We start from the raw sequence: 20,466 nt of genomic DNA, 5'->3' as shown, positions 1-20,466 counted from the left end.
GCACACCATAAATGTGCTGGTGACGAACCTCTTAAAGAGATGCGTCTTCCAGGTATGAGTGATATTGAGCGACAGTGGGTCTAAACGGCTCAATGTTACCGTGGTTCTCCTCGGTGGCATGTATCACCCACACGGCATCTTGATCAGCCTCCAGGTCGATATCGGTCCAATCACGACAGCTGTAGTAGCAGCAAGGGAACTTGTTGATTCCGGCACCAACTAGCTGCACACGCTTGGTTACTTTTGTTGTAATGTTGAAGCTGCAGATTTCAGCGGTGCTGTAGCATTGGTAAAATACAGTATTCTCATACAATATAGTGCCAGAGCCCTGAACAGCATTCTTGTGGCTGTACTACTCGTCGTTGTAGTTCTTGCTGGCCATGAAATCTTCATACAAGTTGTACATCCTGATTGTGTTGCCATGCTATTAATAAATGCTATAATAGTATATAAATAATTCTAAAATAACACTTTTTTTATGATGTTTGGATAATTTTTGGAGATCTACCTCCTTGAGAAGATCATTTGTTTGCTGGGGCTTTTTTTGTGAGCATCTCTGGCAGTATAATAGATTTTGTCAAGTTCCTCAATCAGTTTTTGCAGATGAAGGGTGTTGTACAGGCCATTTGAGTTCAGATACTCGAAACGTGTCAGGCAGGTTTTGATGTTCTTAAGAGTGAGTTCCATCTTGAATGAATGAATGAATGATGCATTTATATAGCGCTTTATTGTGTATTGCTATACACCCAAAGCGCTTTACAATCATGTGGGGGGAGTCTCTCCTCAACCACCGCCAGTGTGCAGCACTTGGATGATGCGACGGCAGCCACAGTACAACGGCGCCAGTGCGCTCAACACACACCAGCTACAGGTGGAGAGGAGAGAGAGTCATAGAGCCAATCAAGTGGATGGGGATTATTAGGAGGCCATGATAGACAAGGGAACCATCCTTCTGTTCACCTTGAATTCTCTGAGCCTCGGCAGTCACCTGATTTACACACATCAACACAAATACTGTACACACATGATATTGGACGCAATTCACAAACTTTTACAATTTGAATGCACGAGTTACATTTTGAATATATTTTAATTACTTCATTTTATTGTAATAGACACAAAGAATTATTTTACTGAATTATCTCGATAATTGTTACTTTTATTAATGCTTTCAGGAATAAAATAAAGTGATGTATAACTGCAGCAATATGTACAATCAATACATTTAATTAAACATTATAAATATAAATAAACAATAATTCAGCATAAATATTGTAGAAAAACAGTGGGACTTACTATGACTGTGAAGACCAACAGGTAAGACAGCATGATGAGCAAATGACCCGAAAGACTAAAAGTTCTGCTTTAAACAGCATTTTGATGTTGCAAACACTACATGAAGTATTCCAAAAGTAAAAAAAAATATATGGTCAGAGTGAGGCAAAACTAATGTCGAAACTTGTAAACAATACAATTTTCCATTATTCATCACCATTCAAAGATGTCCACAGAGAAAAGATAAAGATTGGTAATGGTATGATTTTAAAACTGCTTCTACCAAACGAAGTTGTTTTTTTCTGATGTTAGGCTCGCATTTCTACCTTCAGACATGAGTCGGTGTAATATATTCATTTTGATGATTATCATCCCTCTAACTTTCTTTCAGGTAAGAAAGATAAAATCCTTTTACAATGAATAATTTTTGATAATATATTTCTGTACATACCGCCTCATATATTGAGAGCACATAAATTGTACATTTTTCAGGGTATTGGCTGTTGTATTAAATTTAATTTCCTGTGATTTGGTCATTACAGTCAGTGAGAGGGAAGGACTGTGTGTGCGATCTAAAAGCATCAGATCCTGCTTTCCCTGTGCATAAACTAAAGAAAGTAGAAACCATATCTGCACAATGCATTGGGAGCATCCATTCAGAAAGGGTCATTTTGATTTTTTTTTACTTATTTTTTTCTAATTTTATCTGTTGTTCAAATTAATTGTAAAACAAAATACATTAATTACATGTTAAATCAAATTAATAATGTAAATTTAAATATCTGCAGATGACAGACTTGGACAGACTTTTGTTGGGTCTACAACAACGTATCAAGCAACTAGAAGAGAATGTGCTCATGCTGGAAAAGGAGGATGACAGGAATCTTTATGGGGCCGAGTCTGCGCATCATTGAGTTGGAGTTTGCCGAAATACAGGGCCTCCTCAACAAACTCAACAGGACCACCAACGATTACTATCATCTCAATGTACAGGCTGCAGGTCAGGTGAGTTGCTGTATAAAACATCACTCATTATTGGAAATCTTATTTATTTATTTATTTGCTTCTTTTGTTGATCTACAAGAAAGAAAGAAAAATCCTCAGAGGAAATGTAATTGGCTCTTTTTCTTCTACGCTAAAGATCCCAATAGTTCCTTAACGTAAACTTCCAGAGCATTTTCATCGTTAACCAGCTCAAGAAATGTTCAAGACTTTAAGTTCTTTTTTTCTTCTGTGTTTTCAGGACGCTGTGGTCTGGGTCAAATGGTCAGTGTGGTGGGACCTAGATCGTATTCCATCACGGTATACAGCACCTCCTATCCTTATGGTGCTTGGGGTCGAGATGCAAAACCCACTCCAGGATTCGAGAACAAGTACTGGCTGGTGGTCCTGACAAGTAGTAGCGTATATGGCTACTATGTCCGCCAATACAGCACCTTGAGTACCCTTTTATTAGGCATAGGACCAAAAGATACGTATATATCAAGCTCCAATCCCACAACAAACACAATTCAGGGGTCAAACATGGTCAAACCCAGATAGTACAGTAGATAGCAATTTTTCAAAGTGTGTATTTGCAGGGTTCTTAAACATATCAACCCAAATAACAGTAAAATAATGAATTTAGATGCTAATGCAATATTAGTTCCTAATTTACCAGTTTTTACAAACAGATGCAACAATTTTAAGGGGTATATAGCATCAAGTTTATACAATTTAGTTGTATACATATGATTACTTGTGTCCTATCTTGTTATACATTCAAAATTCTGTACTTTCCCCATCACCAGTGAAGTATGTACTTTTACTTTATAGAAGTATGTGAATTGAAATCCAGCCTATAAATGTTTTTTTTTTGCTATGCACACATCTTTAAACTGCTTAGCTTTGTTACGTGAGGTGATGAAATTCACGAATGTATCGCACATTTCATTTCTTGAAATAAATTACAACAGTTTATACGAGTGTGCTGAATTACTTCTGTAGACAAATTACATTACATTTAAAAACAAATCATGTTTTGTTAAATCATAATTATGACAAAAATGATCATTATTACATAAGTCACTTTAAAAGTCAAAATTATGAGATAAAGTTGTCCCCATTTGTCATAATTTTGTCTTTTTATCTCATAATTATTTTTCATAATTCTGACTTTTTATCTAATAATTATGACTGGTCATAATGGCTAATTTTTGACTTCTTATGTCACAATTATGATTTACCAAAGCATTATCGTTCTCCTATGTGGCAAAAATAAGCCTTCACAAAAGCGACTTCAAACTATACATATATTTTATTGTTATATGATTTGTGTTCATTGTGAGTCGATACCAATTAAACAATTATACTTTTTGTATATCCATTTTTATTTGTTGCACGTTCAGTTTGTTTTAATACATAGACAGTGACAGCTTGTATATAGATGTACATACATCATAAACACATTAGTTTTTGTAGTTTTCTTATGGTTAAGCAGGTTAAAAGTGACACTTGCTGTATCTTTAGACATATTTGTAACAACCAGCCCCCATCTAAAAAATAAACACAGACAACTTATTGCTTAATATAAAACAATGGCTAATTGTAACAACTGTAATCATGTTATTAATAATAATACTCATTGAATCCTCACAAGAATAAATGCAACACATGGTTAAATAAGAACTACTGTATTATAAAAAGAGGAACTCAAGGGAAATCCAAAGTATAACAGTTCCACGTGACAAGGCTAGTGGTAAGGACCTATTTTTAGATTTATGCCCTAAAAACAGCGAATATCTACAGCAGAGAACATAGATTGAGAAGGAAAAGGGTGCAAGGGAAGGCAGGTGTGGCAGGTCAAACTGGTGTGAGCCCTGATTTAAGAAAAGGTGATATGGGGCCACATTGACAATACTGTACAGCACTTCCAAAGGACATTATACATTCAGGGCCCCCAGGCAGAGATCAGGGATCAGGAAAAAGTGCACCTTTGAAAGGTGAGCATGCTCTTTATCTCTTAATAAGAGCTAACGACTGCATACTTCAGACAGGAAATCAAAACGACACAAACACAAGGTGGCATTATCAAAACTCATGCAAATCAATACTGGGGAAGAACGAGTGTTTGACTATTTAGGAGGAAACCTGTCGATATTTAGCGTTTGACTTTCACCCTTCCGCTTTGAATGTCCTCCTTTCGTTCCTCCTCTCCCTCTCTTTCCTCTTTCACATTCACTGCTTATTCCATATCACGCATTCATTTTCTCTTTGTACAGTATCTACAGTACTGTGCCCAGCTTTGCATGGAGTGAGGTCAATCACGATGCGTTGCCTGGGTCAATAGCCCTTTAGGGGCGACTGGAAGTGTCTGTGAGGGGCAGGGCACCTTGTGTTTGGGGATTGGGTTTGTTGGGGGTGGGATTTGCCCTACATTCTGAGCTTGGAGCATCATGCTCCAGAAAGCCCCGCCCCTTACAGACAAAAATGTAGGAAACACCCCTGAAAAGTCGTAATTGTGCACTTCCTGTTCGAGTAAGCAGCAGAAAAACTGACATTCAATAAGACAGAAAAGAGCGAGTGTGGAACGGTTGCTCCGCCCTTATAAGTCTCATGTTAACTGCATCGGCCAATCAGATCTCAGCTCATGTCAGTCACCTCTGGAACTTGATTCAAATCATTTGTTCGTTCAATAGTTTAATCATTTGTTGGCTCATTCAGTCATTTGTTCGCTCATTTGTGCATTCATTCGTTCATTTATTTCTTTTATTCGTTCAATTGTTTAGGTGGGGTTTTTCCTCAAAAATTTTGTGCTCAAAAAAATTTTGTTTTCCTCAAATCTATTGAGTTATGTACACAAACTGCACACATTTTTTCACGACTTTGATGACGTTTCCAGATATTAACAAATATAATTTTTTTATATAACACTATACTTTGTTTTATATTACCTTGGCTGCTGCATGATCAACCTCTTGATTTTTTCCACATTTGGAAAGTCATAAACACTATTGTGCTTTGTTTTGGGTTTTTTTTTTTTTGCTATTGGAGCAAATGGGAATGCAATAAATATATTTGTAGTTTCCATTGACCGCTTTAGAAATTTTACAAACTATGATGAAAATGTGGAAATGTGACGAGGGTCACAATAAATAAGTAAATGTGAATCTAAAGAGCTACAGTAAATTATGAAAAATTGATTCTAATGCACATGAATCTTTCAATGTTGTTTATATGCAAGTTGCATGTGAGTACATGAATTGTGTGTGTGTGCGTGTGTGTATAAGCTATATATATGCATCCAAAACCTCTGTTACCTTGCAGAACCCAGCCCTCATTGGTAAATGTGTATGTGTGCATTTATGTGTGCATTTGTATCAGTGGCTTTGGTATATTCTTGGTGCGGGGCTGGGTGCTGTAAGGGAAGTGTGAAGCCTTGATTCTGTACCGCTAACGCACTGCAAACTCTATCACACAGACTCTGCCTCAGTCGACGGTTCCGGTTTGGTTTGGGTCAGAAGCTGATTGTCTATAAAAAGGAGACCGTACAGAACCGATCCCAGGCAAAGCCGCTTTCATATGACAGCGAGTGCACACTATGGGTACTAGGTATGTCGTATTTAATGAAGTGAGACTTGATTTGAAAGTGTGCTTGATTGTATTAGTGCTTAATGTGAAAGGAATGGTAAAATGAAGCATTCTAACGAGAAAAAAGACCCTTTAAGGCAAGTCAGCGGTCAAGTCATAGAACTTCTGTTCCTACTTTAATGGAGAAAAATTTCAAAACTGTTTTTCACGCTTTAATAACATTTTAAATGAGAAAACCAATCACAGTATCAAATAATGCAAAAAAAGTCTATCAAAAGCAATTCTACAGTATGTGGTGACACACTCCCAATGACTGAATGAGCTGAGATGATTAGCCGAAAGCTACTGTTTACTGGTTAACCGATTTTCGCCCTCTTTGACTATACAATCACTTTGCTTTCGATCAGAATTGAGAGGGAGAGCTACATATGTCACTTATAAATCGCTCTCTGGTTTAATAACCCTCCTTCTTAATTTTACTTCGTTCCTCAAGACCGACCCCTTATACCTGCGACTCGATCCATCAGTTTCTCCTCAAAGACTGTCATAGGACAGGAATGAGTGAGAGCAGGGGCTGATGGGACTTGTAGTTTTGTCTTAGAAGGAGGTGAAGCAAAGGGTGCAGAATACTCACACATAGAGCGATAAGTAACCGCGTTACAAAGTTGGGGGAAACTAAACACTGTTTTGAAGGGGAAAAGGACAGCAAGTCTTCATTTTACAGGTCAAACGAATAGTTCAGCTCGAAAAGAAAACCTCAAACTAAGGTTCTCCTAAACCTGTATGGCTTTATTTTGCCTGTGGAACACAAAAGAAGATGTTTAGCAGCAGAATGTCCAAGCTGCTTTCTTCCATACAATGGAAGTGGATGGGGACCAAGTGCCATCATGCTCAAGTATATTACCTGTGCATGACATTTCAGGTCTTCTAAAGCGAATTCACCAAAAAAAAGGTTGTTATCCACTGAAATTCAGTTGTGGTCACCTTTCACTTTCATTACATGGAAAATATATACATCTCATTTTGTGTTCTACAGAAGAAATCAAGTCATATGGGTTTCTAAAGACATCTGGGTGAGTAAATGATGGTAATGTTTTTCATTTTTGAGTCAACTATTCCTTTAAGATGGCTAATACTGAAAAACTGAGAGAAAACGACATCGAAAATGGCCGAGAAAGAAAGAATGAAAGCAATATGAGACCTCCATTCTTCTCAGGCCCTCCTTCCATGCCACGTCTCTCTAAATGTGTGTGTGTGACACAGTGCAAGAGGGTTCAGCAGGACACTTCCATGGTGTGGCTGACCTGCCCGACGCCCTCAGTGCTATCTGAGTGTGTGCATGCGCGGTTGCGAGAACCGTCCACGGAGCCGGCGCTGGTCAGAGAGGCCGTTCGCGAGCGAACAAGACGGGTCATACTCGCCGAAGGCACTGAGAAAAAAACAGAGGAGGAGAGATAGAGATAGGGATGAATAGTCATTTCATAACCACAGGGAAATTTGTCCGCGCTGCATGATGTGTTGCAGAGGAGGCAGGGATGACATGCTTGAACTTTTTGTCGAAAATAATTTCAGCCCCAAGCTGATAACATTCCACCGCGAATACTTCAGAATGACTCAAATCCAACTTAAATATCCAACCAGAATCTCTATGTATATATCTAAATACCCTTGTTTTCAGTGTAAAAAAAATCATTTTCTCAATCAGTATGTTTATATATATATATATATATATATTTAAACTTTAAACGAGAAAAAATCATTTAATTAAAATTGTGTATAAATAAGAATGAATCCACCTTACTCCATTAGAATTTTTCCTCTTGTTAAGAATAAACTTCAACATTTTTGTGAGATTCTGGACCAAAACCAGAAAAACTATGTGCACACAAGGTGTAAATATAACAAATATTTTAGAAAAAAATACTATTTCAGTCTTTCTACTTTATCATTTTAGTTTGGATTTTTTTTAGAATTTAATTCAGTGTGTTATTGCCATTTCTTTGTAGTTAATTGTGAAACTTGAATGAATGAAAACTCAGAACTCAAATAGTGTTTCTACACTATTTTTCAATTGTTTAATGGATGTTTAGATATTTGTATGCAAAACAAGGCAAATACTGTAACTGAATTGACACTTTGTTCCAATGATATATTCCGAGAAAATACTGTATAAAAATATATAAATATAAATATTTAAATAAATAAAATATATAAATATTTATTGAAAAAATTCAAATATAAAAGATATTCCAGCCTACAAGTGCTCTCTTAGAGGTGAAGTTTCTGAAAAAGTAATATAATATATTTCAATCATATTAATATAATTCTAAGCTAAAAAGAAAAAAAAATGCATTTCATGCCATGTATTCATCTACGATTTTGTTTTCAATGGTACAATTTCGAATAACTGCCATGCAGAGAGCATGAGAGCGCATTCAAAGCACATTTTTCCTTCAGAGGAAAAATCACTGTTCAGTAAAGTAAATAATGAATGAATGGAAATATCAGTCTGGGAAGAATAAATACAGAAATTAAACAATGCCAGACAAGGGATTAGAAGACTAAATGTGTCATCTAAATGAGAAAGAGGGCAGGCGTGAACAGGAAGCAGGAAGTACCTGGCCCCCCACTCATTCTCCGATCCTTCATATAAGCAACTGAGAAGGGGCAGGAAAATACACATAGGGTACTGATTATACAAAATACAACACCTCCACACACACTTATTTGCTTGAATACACTCACAACTCTCTCATCATGGGAAATAGACACACATGGGAGAAAGACACACTGAACATACTGGATCGGTTTTCATTTGGCAGAGAAAGAATCAACAATTGAACTGATTTGGGGTTCTGATTTACCCAGAAACATTATTAACACTGTTAATAAATACATTGATAATCAAAATCATATGAAATAAATTAGACTTACTGTAACCCATTCCCTGCAGGAAGTACTTGAAAGCCTCTGTGAGTTTTCCAGGCTGTAGGATTCAAAACATTTCATCATAAATCATGATTGTTTTTTGTATTACAAATCAAACACTGAAATTATTGTTTGACAAGCAGCTTTAATTTTTTAAGTTTTTCTTGGATATTACTAATTATCCATTAATAAATTGTTTGATTTTAAGGACATTTTCATTACCTTTGTACAATACATTTTTGGTATAATGTTCGGTCACCACTGATCAGATACTGATCTTAGATCAGACACATCAAGCGGTCTCACCTGTGTAATTTGAGGCATTCCACCTGAATCAGCCATCTGAAAGAAATCAAATACGTTAGAAATCGTTTCTAAAATTTGATGTGCCAAAATGGTCTTAAGTTGGCCTCTATTTCAACAGTATGTCTGTTCGCTTGCCTTTAGGAATGTGGTGTTGGTTGGATCCAGTTTGGAGTTGCACTCAACCTAGGAGTAGAAAATATTTATACTGTATTTAAAAAATGTTTTGTAAACATTTGGATATGCATCAAGGCATTTACAGAGCAGTACAAGAAAAGATGGAGAAGATGAAACAAGTACTTCAGAAGGGCAGTAAGATGGATGATGTGATGAAGGGAGGAGAGAGAGAGAGAGAGAGAGAAAGAGAGTGTGTGTGTGAGTGTTTCTATATATATATATATATATATATATATATATATATATATATATATATATATATACATACATACATGTCTATAAACACACACACACACACACACATATATATATATATGTGTGTGTGTGTGTGTGTGTTTGAGGTCTGACCCAGTTCTGCGGTACTGCAGAGATGAGTCATATTCCAGCGCTAACGAAAGACATCTGCGCAGACGCATTTGCCTTCGGGTTCTTGTTTGGACCACCGCAGACACTTTCAGAATGGGACGGGTGCCCTCTTTCTAACATGTTCACAATTCTAATGAAAATTCTCACCACAAGTGTCTGCATTAGTCAATGGATGTGATACTGATGGTGGGAACACATCTTTCCTCATGCATACATCCCACCAATCAATATTTTATTAAGTTGTTTTTATTTTTAAGTATTAAATATTTTATTTAAATGCTAAATCTAAAAGTTAAAAATCTAAATTATTTTCTTATATGTAAATGTTTTAAATATATATTAATGTGTGTGTGTGTGTGTGTATATATGTGTGTGTGTGTGTGTGTGTATGTATGCATGTATGTACGTACATACACATATACATATAAGCATAGTTTAATGTATGGATGATTTAGACCAGAGATTGAAGGAAAATCATTCAAGTAATGTTACTGTTCTTAATATTATTGTAAAATTGGGAATATATTGTAATAATCAAGAATTATTGGGTTTCACTAGTGGCGTATTTGCTTTTCTGATCTCTCTTTCTGCTCTAAATCGCTTCATTTAGCATGATTTTGCTTTATTTATTTATTATTTTCGTCCTAATCTCTTCCTCATCCTTCTGTTGTTTCTTCTGTTCCAACCTTTTCATCTTCCTCCACTTGCCCTAAATTACTCAAATCCGTCTCTTCTCTCATCCTCTTTTCGTTTACCTCTCACTCTTATCATCTCTTCCCCTCCTTCATCATGTCCCTCTTTTTCCTCATCTCTCACCCTGCGTGTCTGATTAGATGTGATGGGGCACTGACCCAGCTTTCATATGTTAGATTAAAGGACTGTGGTATGGAGTTAAAAATATCCAGCGCACACAAGCTGGCAAAGCCTGGGAAATCAACCTTGGGGCCAGTGCCATCTGCTCCCATGAGACAACCGGAGAAAGAGGGAGGAAGAAAGCAGAGTGGATTGATTTGTCTCTGAGTGACAAATACATACAAGTTCGGGGAATACTATATAGAAAGACAAGTTTATGTAAAGACAGAAAGGAGAGAAAAGTTTGAAATATCAGGCACAAAAGTGGCATAAAGTCTCACCACGCCTTCCTCAGCTGGAGCATTGTCACCAACGACCAGCATGACCAGGCACCTGCAAGAAAGAGATTTCAGAATTCAGTCTTGTCACACTGGCATACAGTGCCCCTTCATTTTTTTCACATTTTGTTATGTTACTGCCTTATGTTAAACTGCTTTAAATTACTTTTTTGCCCCACATCAATCTACACTCCATACACCATATTGACAAAGCAAAAACAGAATTGTCACAACTTTGTAAATTTAATAAAAATAAAAAATCAAAGAAGTACATTGCATAAGTATTCATACCCTTAACTAAATATTTAGCTAAAGTACCTTTACAGCCTCATGTCTTTTTTGTTTGATGCGACAAGATTTTCTCATCAACATTTGGCAATTATCTGCCATTTGTCTCCTCACCATTTCACCTCTCAAGCTTTTTTTTTTAGGATGGGGGCAGACGCACATTTTCAGGTTTCTCCAGAATTTTGTTTTTTGTGAACAATTGTTTCTTTTTTTTTATTTAAAGGCAAACTCAAATACACACAAAAATATATATAAATAAAAATAACATGAATATAAAAATGACACATCAAAGAGAAGAAATAAGATAGTAAAAGCAATGTCAACCCTCTTTCGCCGCAATAGTTCTAAAAAACTTGAACGTTTATGGGGGTCATTTAAACCATTGACATTATAACCTAGTATATTAATTTCAGTCATTACTATCAAATAAGTGAATTGAACAAATGAGAAAAAGTTATACCACTGCAAATGAATTAACTCAAGTCTGCCTTTAAAAACTTATCATAACATAACATAAAGAAAACCCACCCCATAAAACTTTACAGACTGGGGTGAAAACCCCAGGCTGCCACCCTCCCCTGTCTTAATCAGTGACAGCCAGTACCATTCTTTAGGACACCGCCTTTAGCCCTATTATAAGAGAACAGAATAACTTCAAATTCACACGAGTAATAAAGTGGGGTTAAAGAAAAAAAAAGAGAGCATGTATACTCGCTATAACAAGGAAACAAACATAAATAACTGCATCATGTACATTGAAAACTGTACATTAGTGATACCAAGTTTCCTATCTTACATGAATAACTGCCAGTAGACGATTATCACATGAAGATCTAGATCAGTAAATCAGAAGTCGAGTCACTCAGTATTATCAAACCCTTATGCCACGTCCATCCCGGGAGAATGAGGAGCGAATGGGGAAAAGCTCAACATCGCACCGTCACCCGCTTTCACAGGACCGCTGCGTCTTGCTTCATTAAGGATCAAATTCCTGTCGCTGTAGTGTAACAGTTTGAAGAGAAACACTCGCAGGTTGGAGAGATCTGTTGAAGCTCTGGAGTAAACTCGATGCGTGTGCTCAATCTCGATATCTCTGCCAGCAAGTGATGGGATCCAAATCGGCAGTGACCGTTTCAGAAAGCCGATCGGTTCATCCTTCTCGGCCCCTTCAGGCAGTCCCAGCAGGCGGATATTACTGCGTCTGCTGCGGTCTTGTAAATCAGCCACCTGCTGCTTGAGGGCATCCAGACGGCCAGTGTGTTCGCCAATCACTTTTTTCTGCTCTCTCTGTTCCCCGATTAAAAAGTCAACTTTAGAGCATATATTCTGTATTGTAGTCATGTGAGAGGCGAATACAGTACGCATTGCTGCTAATTCAGCCTTCAAAATGTCCTCAAATCGCTTTAGAGTGACCGCCATATTGTCTTCAATGTCGGTCTTGGCCTGCTGCGGCGGCTGATTTAGTTTTCTTCTTACTTGGCGAGGATGATGGTGAAAGATAAGCGAGTTTCCGACTATGTGACATCTTCAGATAACCGGCAAACGAAAAAACTACCCCAAATGTAAGAAAAGAAGACGAACAAAAGTAAAAGACGGGTTATATACACGGAGCTCAGCTAATGTGCGTCTTGGCTCATGAAAGCGTCACGTGATCCCTTCCTCCAGAAATATTTGATTGGGTTCAAGCCCAGGCTCTGGCTACTCAAAGACATTCACAGCATTGTGTATAAGCCACTCTTGCTGTTTGCTTAGGGTCATTGTCCTGTTGGAAGGTAAACCTTCTGCCCAGTCTGAGGATCTGAATGCTCTGGACTGGGTTTTCATTAAGGCTATCTCTATATTTTGGTGCATCGAGCTTTTCTTCTATTCTGATGAGTCCCTCAGTCCCTGTCACTGAAAAACAGCCCCATAGCATGAGGCTGCTACCAGCACACTTTACTTTTGGGATGGTACTCTGCAAGTGATTAGCAGAGCTGGTTCCCTTCAAACATGATGCTTAGAATTGAGGTTCATCAGACCAGAGAATCTTGTTCCTCACAGTCTGAGGGTCCTTTAGGTGTGTTTTTGTAAATTCCAAGTGTGTTTTCATATGTCTTCACTGAGGAGAGGATTTAGTTTGGCCACACCGCCATAAAGTCCAGATCGGTGGAGTGTTGCAGTGATGTTTGTCCTTCTGTAGATTTCTCCTATCTCCACATATGATCATGGAGATCAACTAGAGTGACCATCAGGTTCTTCATCACCACACTAACCAAAGCTCTTCTCCATCAATTGCTCCGTTTGGCCAGGAGGTCAGCTCTAGGAAGAATCCTGATTGTTTAAAACCTTTTTCTGAACTCTTCCCCAGATGTGTGGCTTGACGCAAACCTGTTTCTGAGCTCTACAGACAGTTCTTTTGACCCCAGGGCTTGGTTTTTGCTCTGATATGCATTATCAGCTGTTGGATCTTTTATTAAGACGTGTGTGCCTTTCCAAATCATACCCATTAAATTGAATTTGCCACAGGTTACCTTCACTCAAAGTCTAGTAACACCTACACATACATATGAATGTCCCTGAGCTAAATTCCAACTGTCCAAGATAATGGTATGAATACTTACGCAATGGAATCATTTAAGTTTTTTATTTTTAATAAATTTGCAAAAATGTTAAAAACCTTTTTTACCAATATAGTGTATGGAGTGTAGATTGATGTGGAAAAAAAGTAATTTAAAGCAGTTTAACATAAGGCAGCAACATAAAACATGAAAAAAAATTAAGGGGTATGAATAATTTCGCAAGGCGCTGAATGTAAATGAGACTAATCAGATTCTAATTAATTTAGTTCTCACCTCAGGGTCTTAGCATTTAGCACAGAGCCACTGCGGTTCATTTCCAAATCCCTGCGGCTGTGGGAAAAAAAAAGTTAATTTTATATTGTTTTTTTTTTTTTTTTACAGACTATGCATTTTTATTCTACTCATACATTATGCATAACTTAATATATATTAATAAAGTAGTAGTGGGCGGTTACCTGTTGTACATGTTCCAGAAGAGCTGTAGGTTGAATTGGTTGATGGTGTTGTTGATCTGTTGACGGTAAGTCTGGACCACTTCTGTGTTGCTCATAAGCTCTTCCTGTAATACAATGAATGCTATATTAGCTAAATATTTAGCTTGAGAATTCAATTTCAATTTAACATTTTGAAAATTATATCTTTGATATGCATTTATTATTATTTTAGAAATAAAAAAGTAGCTAAATATCTTTTTCGTTTTACATTAAATGCCTTGAAATTAATGCATACATTTAAATCTATTTTAAACCTTGAAATGTATTTTAAAGGTGACTGTATACTGTATCTGCAGTCAAACATAAGCAATGTCAATTAATATTGTACCTGGCTGAAGAGGTGGGCCAGGACAGTGTCTGGTAAAGTACTGGTGAGTCCTGACAATTTTGTGGCAGCCCAGTCGATCCATCCCTTCCCATTGGGGTCAATGTTGAGTAGAACCAGACCCTCCACAAGATCAGGGAAAATCAGCTACAAGTAGAGAGCACAAATTAATTGCACTGAATGTAAAAAAATTAAAATAAAACTTGACCATCATTCAATAAAAGGCTGAGATTTACTAACTGCAAATTTGGCGAGGATGTAGGCACCAGCCCCCACTCCAATTCCAACAATGCTCTTGAAGCTAGGAATTTAAAGGAATGGATTATCATTAGATTATTATTATAATTAATAATAATAATAAATCATTAGATTACATTATCATCACAGCCCATAATTTCGAGTATAATCCAACCACACTCACCCGAAGTGTTGCACCACACTAGGAAGCATCCCAGCTAGCTGATCCATGGTGGGATACTGATACCTAGGAAAAACATGATTAAAAAAAATATTGTAAATTATATCTCGGGTTTTTACATGGCTCTCTGGAATACTTGATTCTGATTGGTCAATCTGAGCATTCAACGCTTAGATATTCGCCATCTTGTAGTACACTACAGAAATGTTTACATCTTTGCATCAGTCCACTCATCCCTAACCTAAACCAGTGCTACTTTCATCAGACTCGCGCTCTTTTTGTTTCATCCAAAAGCAACTGGCGCCATCTTGTGTTTCAGTTCATGTGTGTGTTCATCATACCCTTGTGGCATCTGGGAGGCACCAATGTGCTGTCCTGGGGCATCTACGTGGCACACCACAAAATGCTTAGTGATCTCCTGCATGTCTTCATTGTGGAAGAAGGTGTTGAAGCACAGCTTGTCTGCTCAGAGAAAGAGAGCGAGACAAAAACGTATCGAGTTGTTACCTTGGTAAAATGATATCAGATGGTACTGAATGATTACCATGTTTTATACAGTGTTCGTGGTAGCATGCATGTAACATACATGTTTGGTTCATGGTACTTCTCCAACAACCATACATAATACATTGTTATCCCAGATTCTGTTGGATCTCCTTTCATAACATCATACATTATATAACATTCCTGATTATAAAAAAAACACTTCAAATTTGGGGCAGTTCTGTAAATTGTGTTCTCTGTCCGCTCATCTCTCATGCCAGAATCATTGGCCTACTTAGATCATGAAATAAAGAAACAAAACAACATCCGTGTTCTAGCTAACTGCTCAAGCGGCACTAACAACCCATTTTAATTCATGCCATCTCCCTATTCATCATCAAATGGTATTTTGGCAGGCCTTCAAACTATTTAAAGGAAAGCATCACCCAAAACACAGACTCGTCCTTATGTCGTTCCAAACCCATATGCTGTTTCCTATTCCATGAAGTTGAAATTTTGGAAGTCGCCCATATAACTTGTGTGCTGCAGAATCTAAAAATATAATATAATAAAATAAAAAATGACCGTTCTCATGGTCTTGAACCAAAAAAAAAAACTTGCCGATTTAAAGGTGCTGCATTGAGGCATGAATCATATCCAAGCTTCTCTAAGCTGTAGTAAGTGACCCAATTTTTTCCCCGTTGCCTCCAGCTGTATTGCTCACTTTGCATTTTTTATATAGGCCAGTGTCTCCTTTCGTGTCACTCGCTTGCTCTCTCTCTCTCGCTCACCGAGTCATGTTTTGTGATGGAGGATGGCCATGCATACTAATGCAGAGCTACTCTATGCCGCAGTGCTGACCTTCCCCGCTCCCCTTCCCATCACTGCATGATGGGTATGTTTTTGTGACCTACATATTTCTCTCTCATGAGTGTGTACTGCATAGGAATAAGAACCAGCAGACAATAACACACTTCGGGGCTAGATAATATGGAATGGATAGATAGATAGAGGGAGGAGGAGAGAAGGAGATTAGGAGGAAAGAGGAGCAGTAGAGGACAGGAAAGCCATGCTGTGAGTGAGGAGAAGAGCTCTCGGCCAAGGTTACGAGTCATTTAATTCCGTCACATTCACAGAATGCGGAATTTAATATCAAGGTCAATAGTAACTCGGTCGCCTTTGTTCTGCTGACCCATAAATAGATCTAATGTTCCTTACCAAGCCATAGAATAAATTCCAGTAATTCACAATGAGTACAAACTTAATGCTTGATTAGTCATTAATTTATCTTTAATATAACTCTGTCTGTGAAAAATAGCTACTAGAAACAAAGGATTAAATATTATGATGAAAATGTTCATTCTTATATCTACGAATTGTATGATATTCATATAAACAGTGTATTTATATATAGCTGATTTATTATAATTAATATTTTTATGATTATTTATATTATAAAGTGCTTATATTTAACCTCTATATATTTATTTACATATACAAATTTGTATACATCATAAATTGATATATGATCATATATAACTTCCCAATGTATTATAAATTGATATAATATACATACATCATATTTAATAAATACATTATATATTATATACATTTTATTTGTGTGTGTGTGTGTGTGTGTGTGTGTGTGTGTGTGTGTGTGTGTGTGTATAATTTATGTAATATGTCATTTATATAATGTAATAAAAAATAAATATGTAAGCTGAAGCTCAAGTTCAAGCTACTAACCTCCAAGATTAGCCATATTTGTAAATAATATAGCCTCAGTAAATGTATATATATATATATATATATATATATATATATTATATATATAACAAAAATGCACAGGTTATTTTAAATAATTGCATTATTTATCTTATATAAATAATATATTTTCTATATTAATGTAAATATAACTATAAAATCTAAAAACGATATATAACTATAAGATGAAGCTCAAGTTCAAGCTAGTCTGTTCTACTAATCTCGAAGAGAGTCATGTTTGTAAATAATGTATTATAATCCTATATAATATAAATAAATAAATACAAAAATACACAATATGCACTATTATACACAAAAATATAATTATAAAATATACAAAAATAAATAAGATGAAGCTAAATGTACTGCGAATATCCAAGCCATAATTGTGTTTGCCATTTTTGATAATAATTTATTTTTTTTTGTACTGTATACTGTATACTACAAAAAGAAAAAGAGAGAAAGAAAGAAAAAACTGTGCTTGAGTTTTTGCACCATCACATATGTGTCGCTGAGATCACCTGACACCTGAGACCAGCTTCATTTCACACTGCATGCAATCTGTTAACAGAACTGATAAACTGCAGTCAGCTGGCATCCAAATTACATCTTTGATCACAGCCCACACACATCACATCCAGAGGGCTGCTCTCTGAACACACACACATGCAAAAGTACACACACTAACACACAACCATCTCTTGTTGGTTGTGAAGATGGGGAAATGAACTCTAGGTCATTGCTTGGAGACAGATGGTCTACCTAGATGGAAATCGTGCAGTGCGTGTCGCTTGGGTATTGGAGAGCAATGTGGGTGTAGTTTACCTTGGTAAGCAAACACACACACACACACACACACACACACACACACACACACAAACTCTGTTTACTTACGGTTGAGCCCAACATCATGGTAGGTCAGGATAGCTGGCTTGTTGCCCTTGGGAGCCCCGCGGATCACCACATGCAACATCCCATAAGGGGTTTCAATGTCATGTTCCTACAACAACAACAAAAAACTGTTTCAGCAAAGAGTCTCAGAAGGTCTAAGCCGGTCTTGTCCTAATAACCAATGACCTGAAATGGATCTCTTAAGAGTACATATATCTAAAACAGTAGTTGAGTCAAAATCTGCAAGGAGTAATAATGGAAATTAGTTTAAAAAGTGTTTTTGTTTTCTATTATTTACAACAGTATCTGCATTTTTTACTTTTTAAAGAAGTAAAAAGACTTGCAAAAGTAAACAAATTTGCAACAGCTGAATGTAACATTTTGTCTGTCAAAAAACATGCGCAATACACAGTAGTATTTACGAGAAGCAGAGGTCCAAGGAGTACACGCATTACCTGGAAAACCCACACGACCGAATGTTTTGACTACATCATTGCTTTCAGAGAAGGAGAAAATGGCAGCCTGAGCGGCTTCAACATGCTGTCTATCAGAGGCTGTCACGTACCTAATACAACACGGCACGCACATGAGAATAAATTTGTTCTTCACGTGCTGAAATTGACAGATTTTTATCTTCTCAGTTGTTTAAAATATTAAAAGGATAGTTAATCCAAAAATGAAAATTAGCCCATGATTTACTCACCCTCAAGCTATCCTAGGTGTATATGACTTTCTTCTTTCACACGAATACAATCAGAGTTTAAAAAAAAAAATGGCCTGGCTCTTTTATATTTTTATACTTTATAATGGCAATACATGGGCGTTGAGATTTTAAAGGCCAATAAAGTGCATCCATCCATCATAAAAAGTGCTCCACGTGACTCCGGGAGGTACATAAAGGACTTCTGAAGCGAAGTATCGCGTTTGTGTTTGAAAAATATCCACATTTAAAACTTTATAAATCGTAATCTCTAGCTTCTGCTAACTGATGTACGCGTGTTCACGAGAGAGTGGCATTCCAGCAGATGACGTAGGACGTAGGTGTAGCATAAAGACTTGGTTCTCGCGAGACTAGCATATTCTCACCGGAGCTAATGTCCTACGTTTATAAAGTTTTAAATATGTATATTTTTCTTACACAAACGAAGGCCTTTATTAAACTTCCAGAACTATGTGGAGCACTTTTTATGATGGATGGATGGACTTTATTGGACTTAAAAATCTCAACACCCATTCACTGCCATTATAAAGCTTGGAAGAGATATAACTCCGATTGTATTCTTCTGAAATACATATACACCTAGGATGGTTTAAGGATGAGTAAATCATGGGTAATTTTCATTTTTGGGTGAACTATCCCTTTAAGGCAATTATCAAAGTTTGATAAAATGATGTTTAACTTTCCAATAAAAGATTATAAATTTTTACTTGATTTGTTACATTTAATTACTCCTCAGCAGATTTTGACTTAAAATTATTCAATGGGTAAAGAAAAAAATCTATTTAATCGAGCGACATGAGTTAAAAACAAGACTAATTAATATCTGATCCCAGATTCACTGCACACGGTCATGTAACACACTTTTAATTGCCAGTTCCAAAGGCATTTTAATCTGAACAGACCAACATTTATTTAATGCGTAGGAGCAATGAATGTATGCGTGCTTGTTGGTTTTCTTGTCCTGAGGATTATTTCAGTATTTCTGTCTTTCCAGTGTTATGCATAAATCCTAGCAGACACCTCGCAGGCAGCCCACTTCTGGGCCTAACGCAGAGCCACAGAGAGATGGGAAATAAATCTCCCGTGGGATTTAAGCCCCTGTCACTTGGTGTTTTTGATGCTGAAAAAACTGTGGAAGGTCAGAGCGGATGCAACGGTCTTTGTGTGTTTGTGTGTGAGTTTAGGACAGCTGTTTGTGTCCCTCTGTGTTTAGATGGAGATAAAATCTTGTGACAGCTGTCACTGTGCCGCAAAATGTTGAGCATGTTTTCTAGGGCGATAATATGCCACAAACACTAACAGGATAAACAGGAAATTTGACCTAGATTCGACAATATTATTCAAATATGGGGCAGAAAATAGTAAAGCTGTTCATCATCTCTCAAGAAAATCTCTCGTCGCTGCTCATTTTTCATTCTCAAGGTCACACAACTGACCTTGTATGAGGATTTTTATTATTAGACTGCAGACATAAGATTTATCATCAGCACCGCATGCGCAAACAGTGTGTCAGTGTGTTAGTGTGTCAGTGCAAATGGCCACCTCACACATGACTGGACATTTCTGCACAACACAGAATTATAAACACTTTTTTAAAAAGATGAAACATTTATTGCTCTATATCTTTTTCTCTCTCGCTCTTTTTTGGCAGACATATATTTAATTGTTTTACTGATAATTTTATTATAATTATTTTTTAATTATTTTTATTAAATGTTATGAAGTTGTTGTTTTTTTGCTTAAGAATATGCTGCATTGTCTATGATGTTTTACAAT

The 20,466-nt window shown here is 36.7% G+C and overlaps 1 protein-coding gene across 9 annotated transcripts in view; it reads right to left on the bottom strand.

Annotated features, from left to right (window-relative positions):
* Positions 1-3,614: 3,614 nt before the first annotated feature.
* The window catches only part of LOC306866346 (protein NDRG4-like), a 32,754-nt gene continuing 15,902 nt past the window's right edge, over positions 3,615-20,466 (bottom strand). For all 9 annotated transcript variants that reach the window (XM_079411489.1, XM_079411484.1, XM_079411487.1 and 6 more), the window contains 12 exons: positions 17,973-18,078; positions 15,173-15,293; positions 14,835-14,897; positions 14,654-14,714; positions 14,417-14,560; positions 14,050-14,153; positions 13,868-13,924; positions 10,752-10,803; positions 9,214-9,261; positions 9,079-9,114; positions 8,779-8,830; positions 3,615-7,273 (listed from right to left, as the gene is read on the bottom strand). In XM_079411489.1, the coding sequence (XP_079267615.1) occupies positions 7,119-7,273; positions 8,779-8,830; positions 9,079-9,114; positions 9,214-9,261; positions 10,752-10,803; positions 13,868-13,924; positions 14,050-14,153; positions 14,417-14,560; positions 14,654-14,714; positions 14,835-14,897; positions 15,173-15,293; positions 17,973-18,078 (999 nt within the window). In that variant the 3' untranslated portion in view covers positions 3,615-7,118. The remainder of the gene's footprint in view (positions 7,274-8,778; positions 8,831-9,078; positions 9,115-9,213; positions 9,262-10,751; positions 10,804-13,867; positions 13,925-14,049; positions 14,154-14,416; positions 14,561-14,653; positions 14,715-14,834; positions 14,898-15,172; positions 15,294-17,972; positions 18,079-20,466) is intronic.

The sequence above is a fragment of the Barbus barbus genome (assembly GCF_936440315.1).
Source record: "Barbus barbus genome assembly, chromosome: 48".
Classification (NCBI taxonomy): domain Eukaryota; kingdom Metazoa; phylum Chordata; class Actinopteri; order Cypriniformes; family Cyprinidae; genus Barbus; species Barbus barbus.
This window is presented reverse-complemented; position numbering and strand designations above follow the sequence as displayed.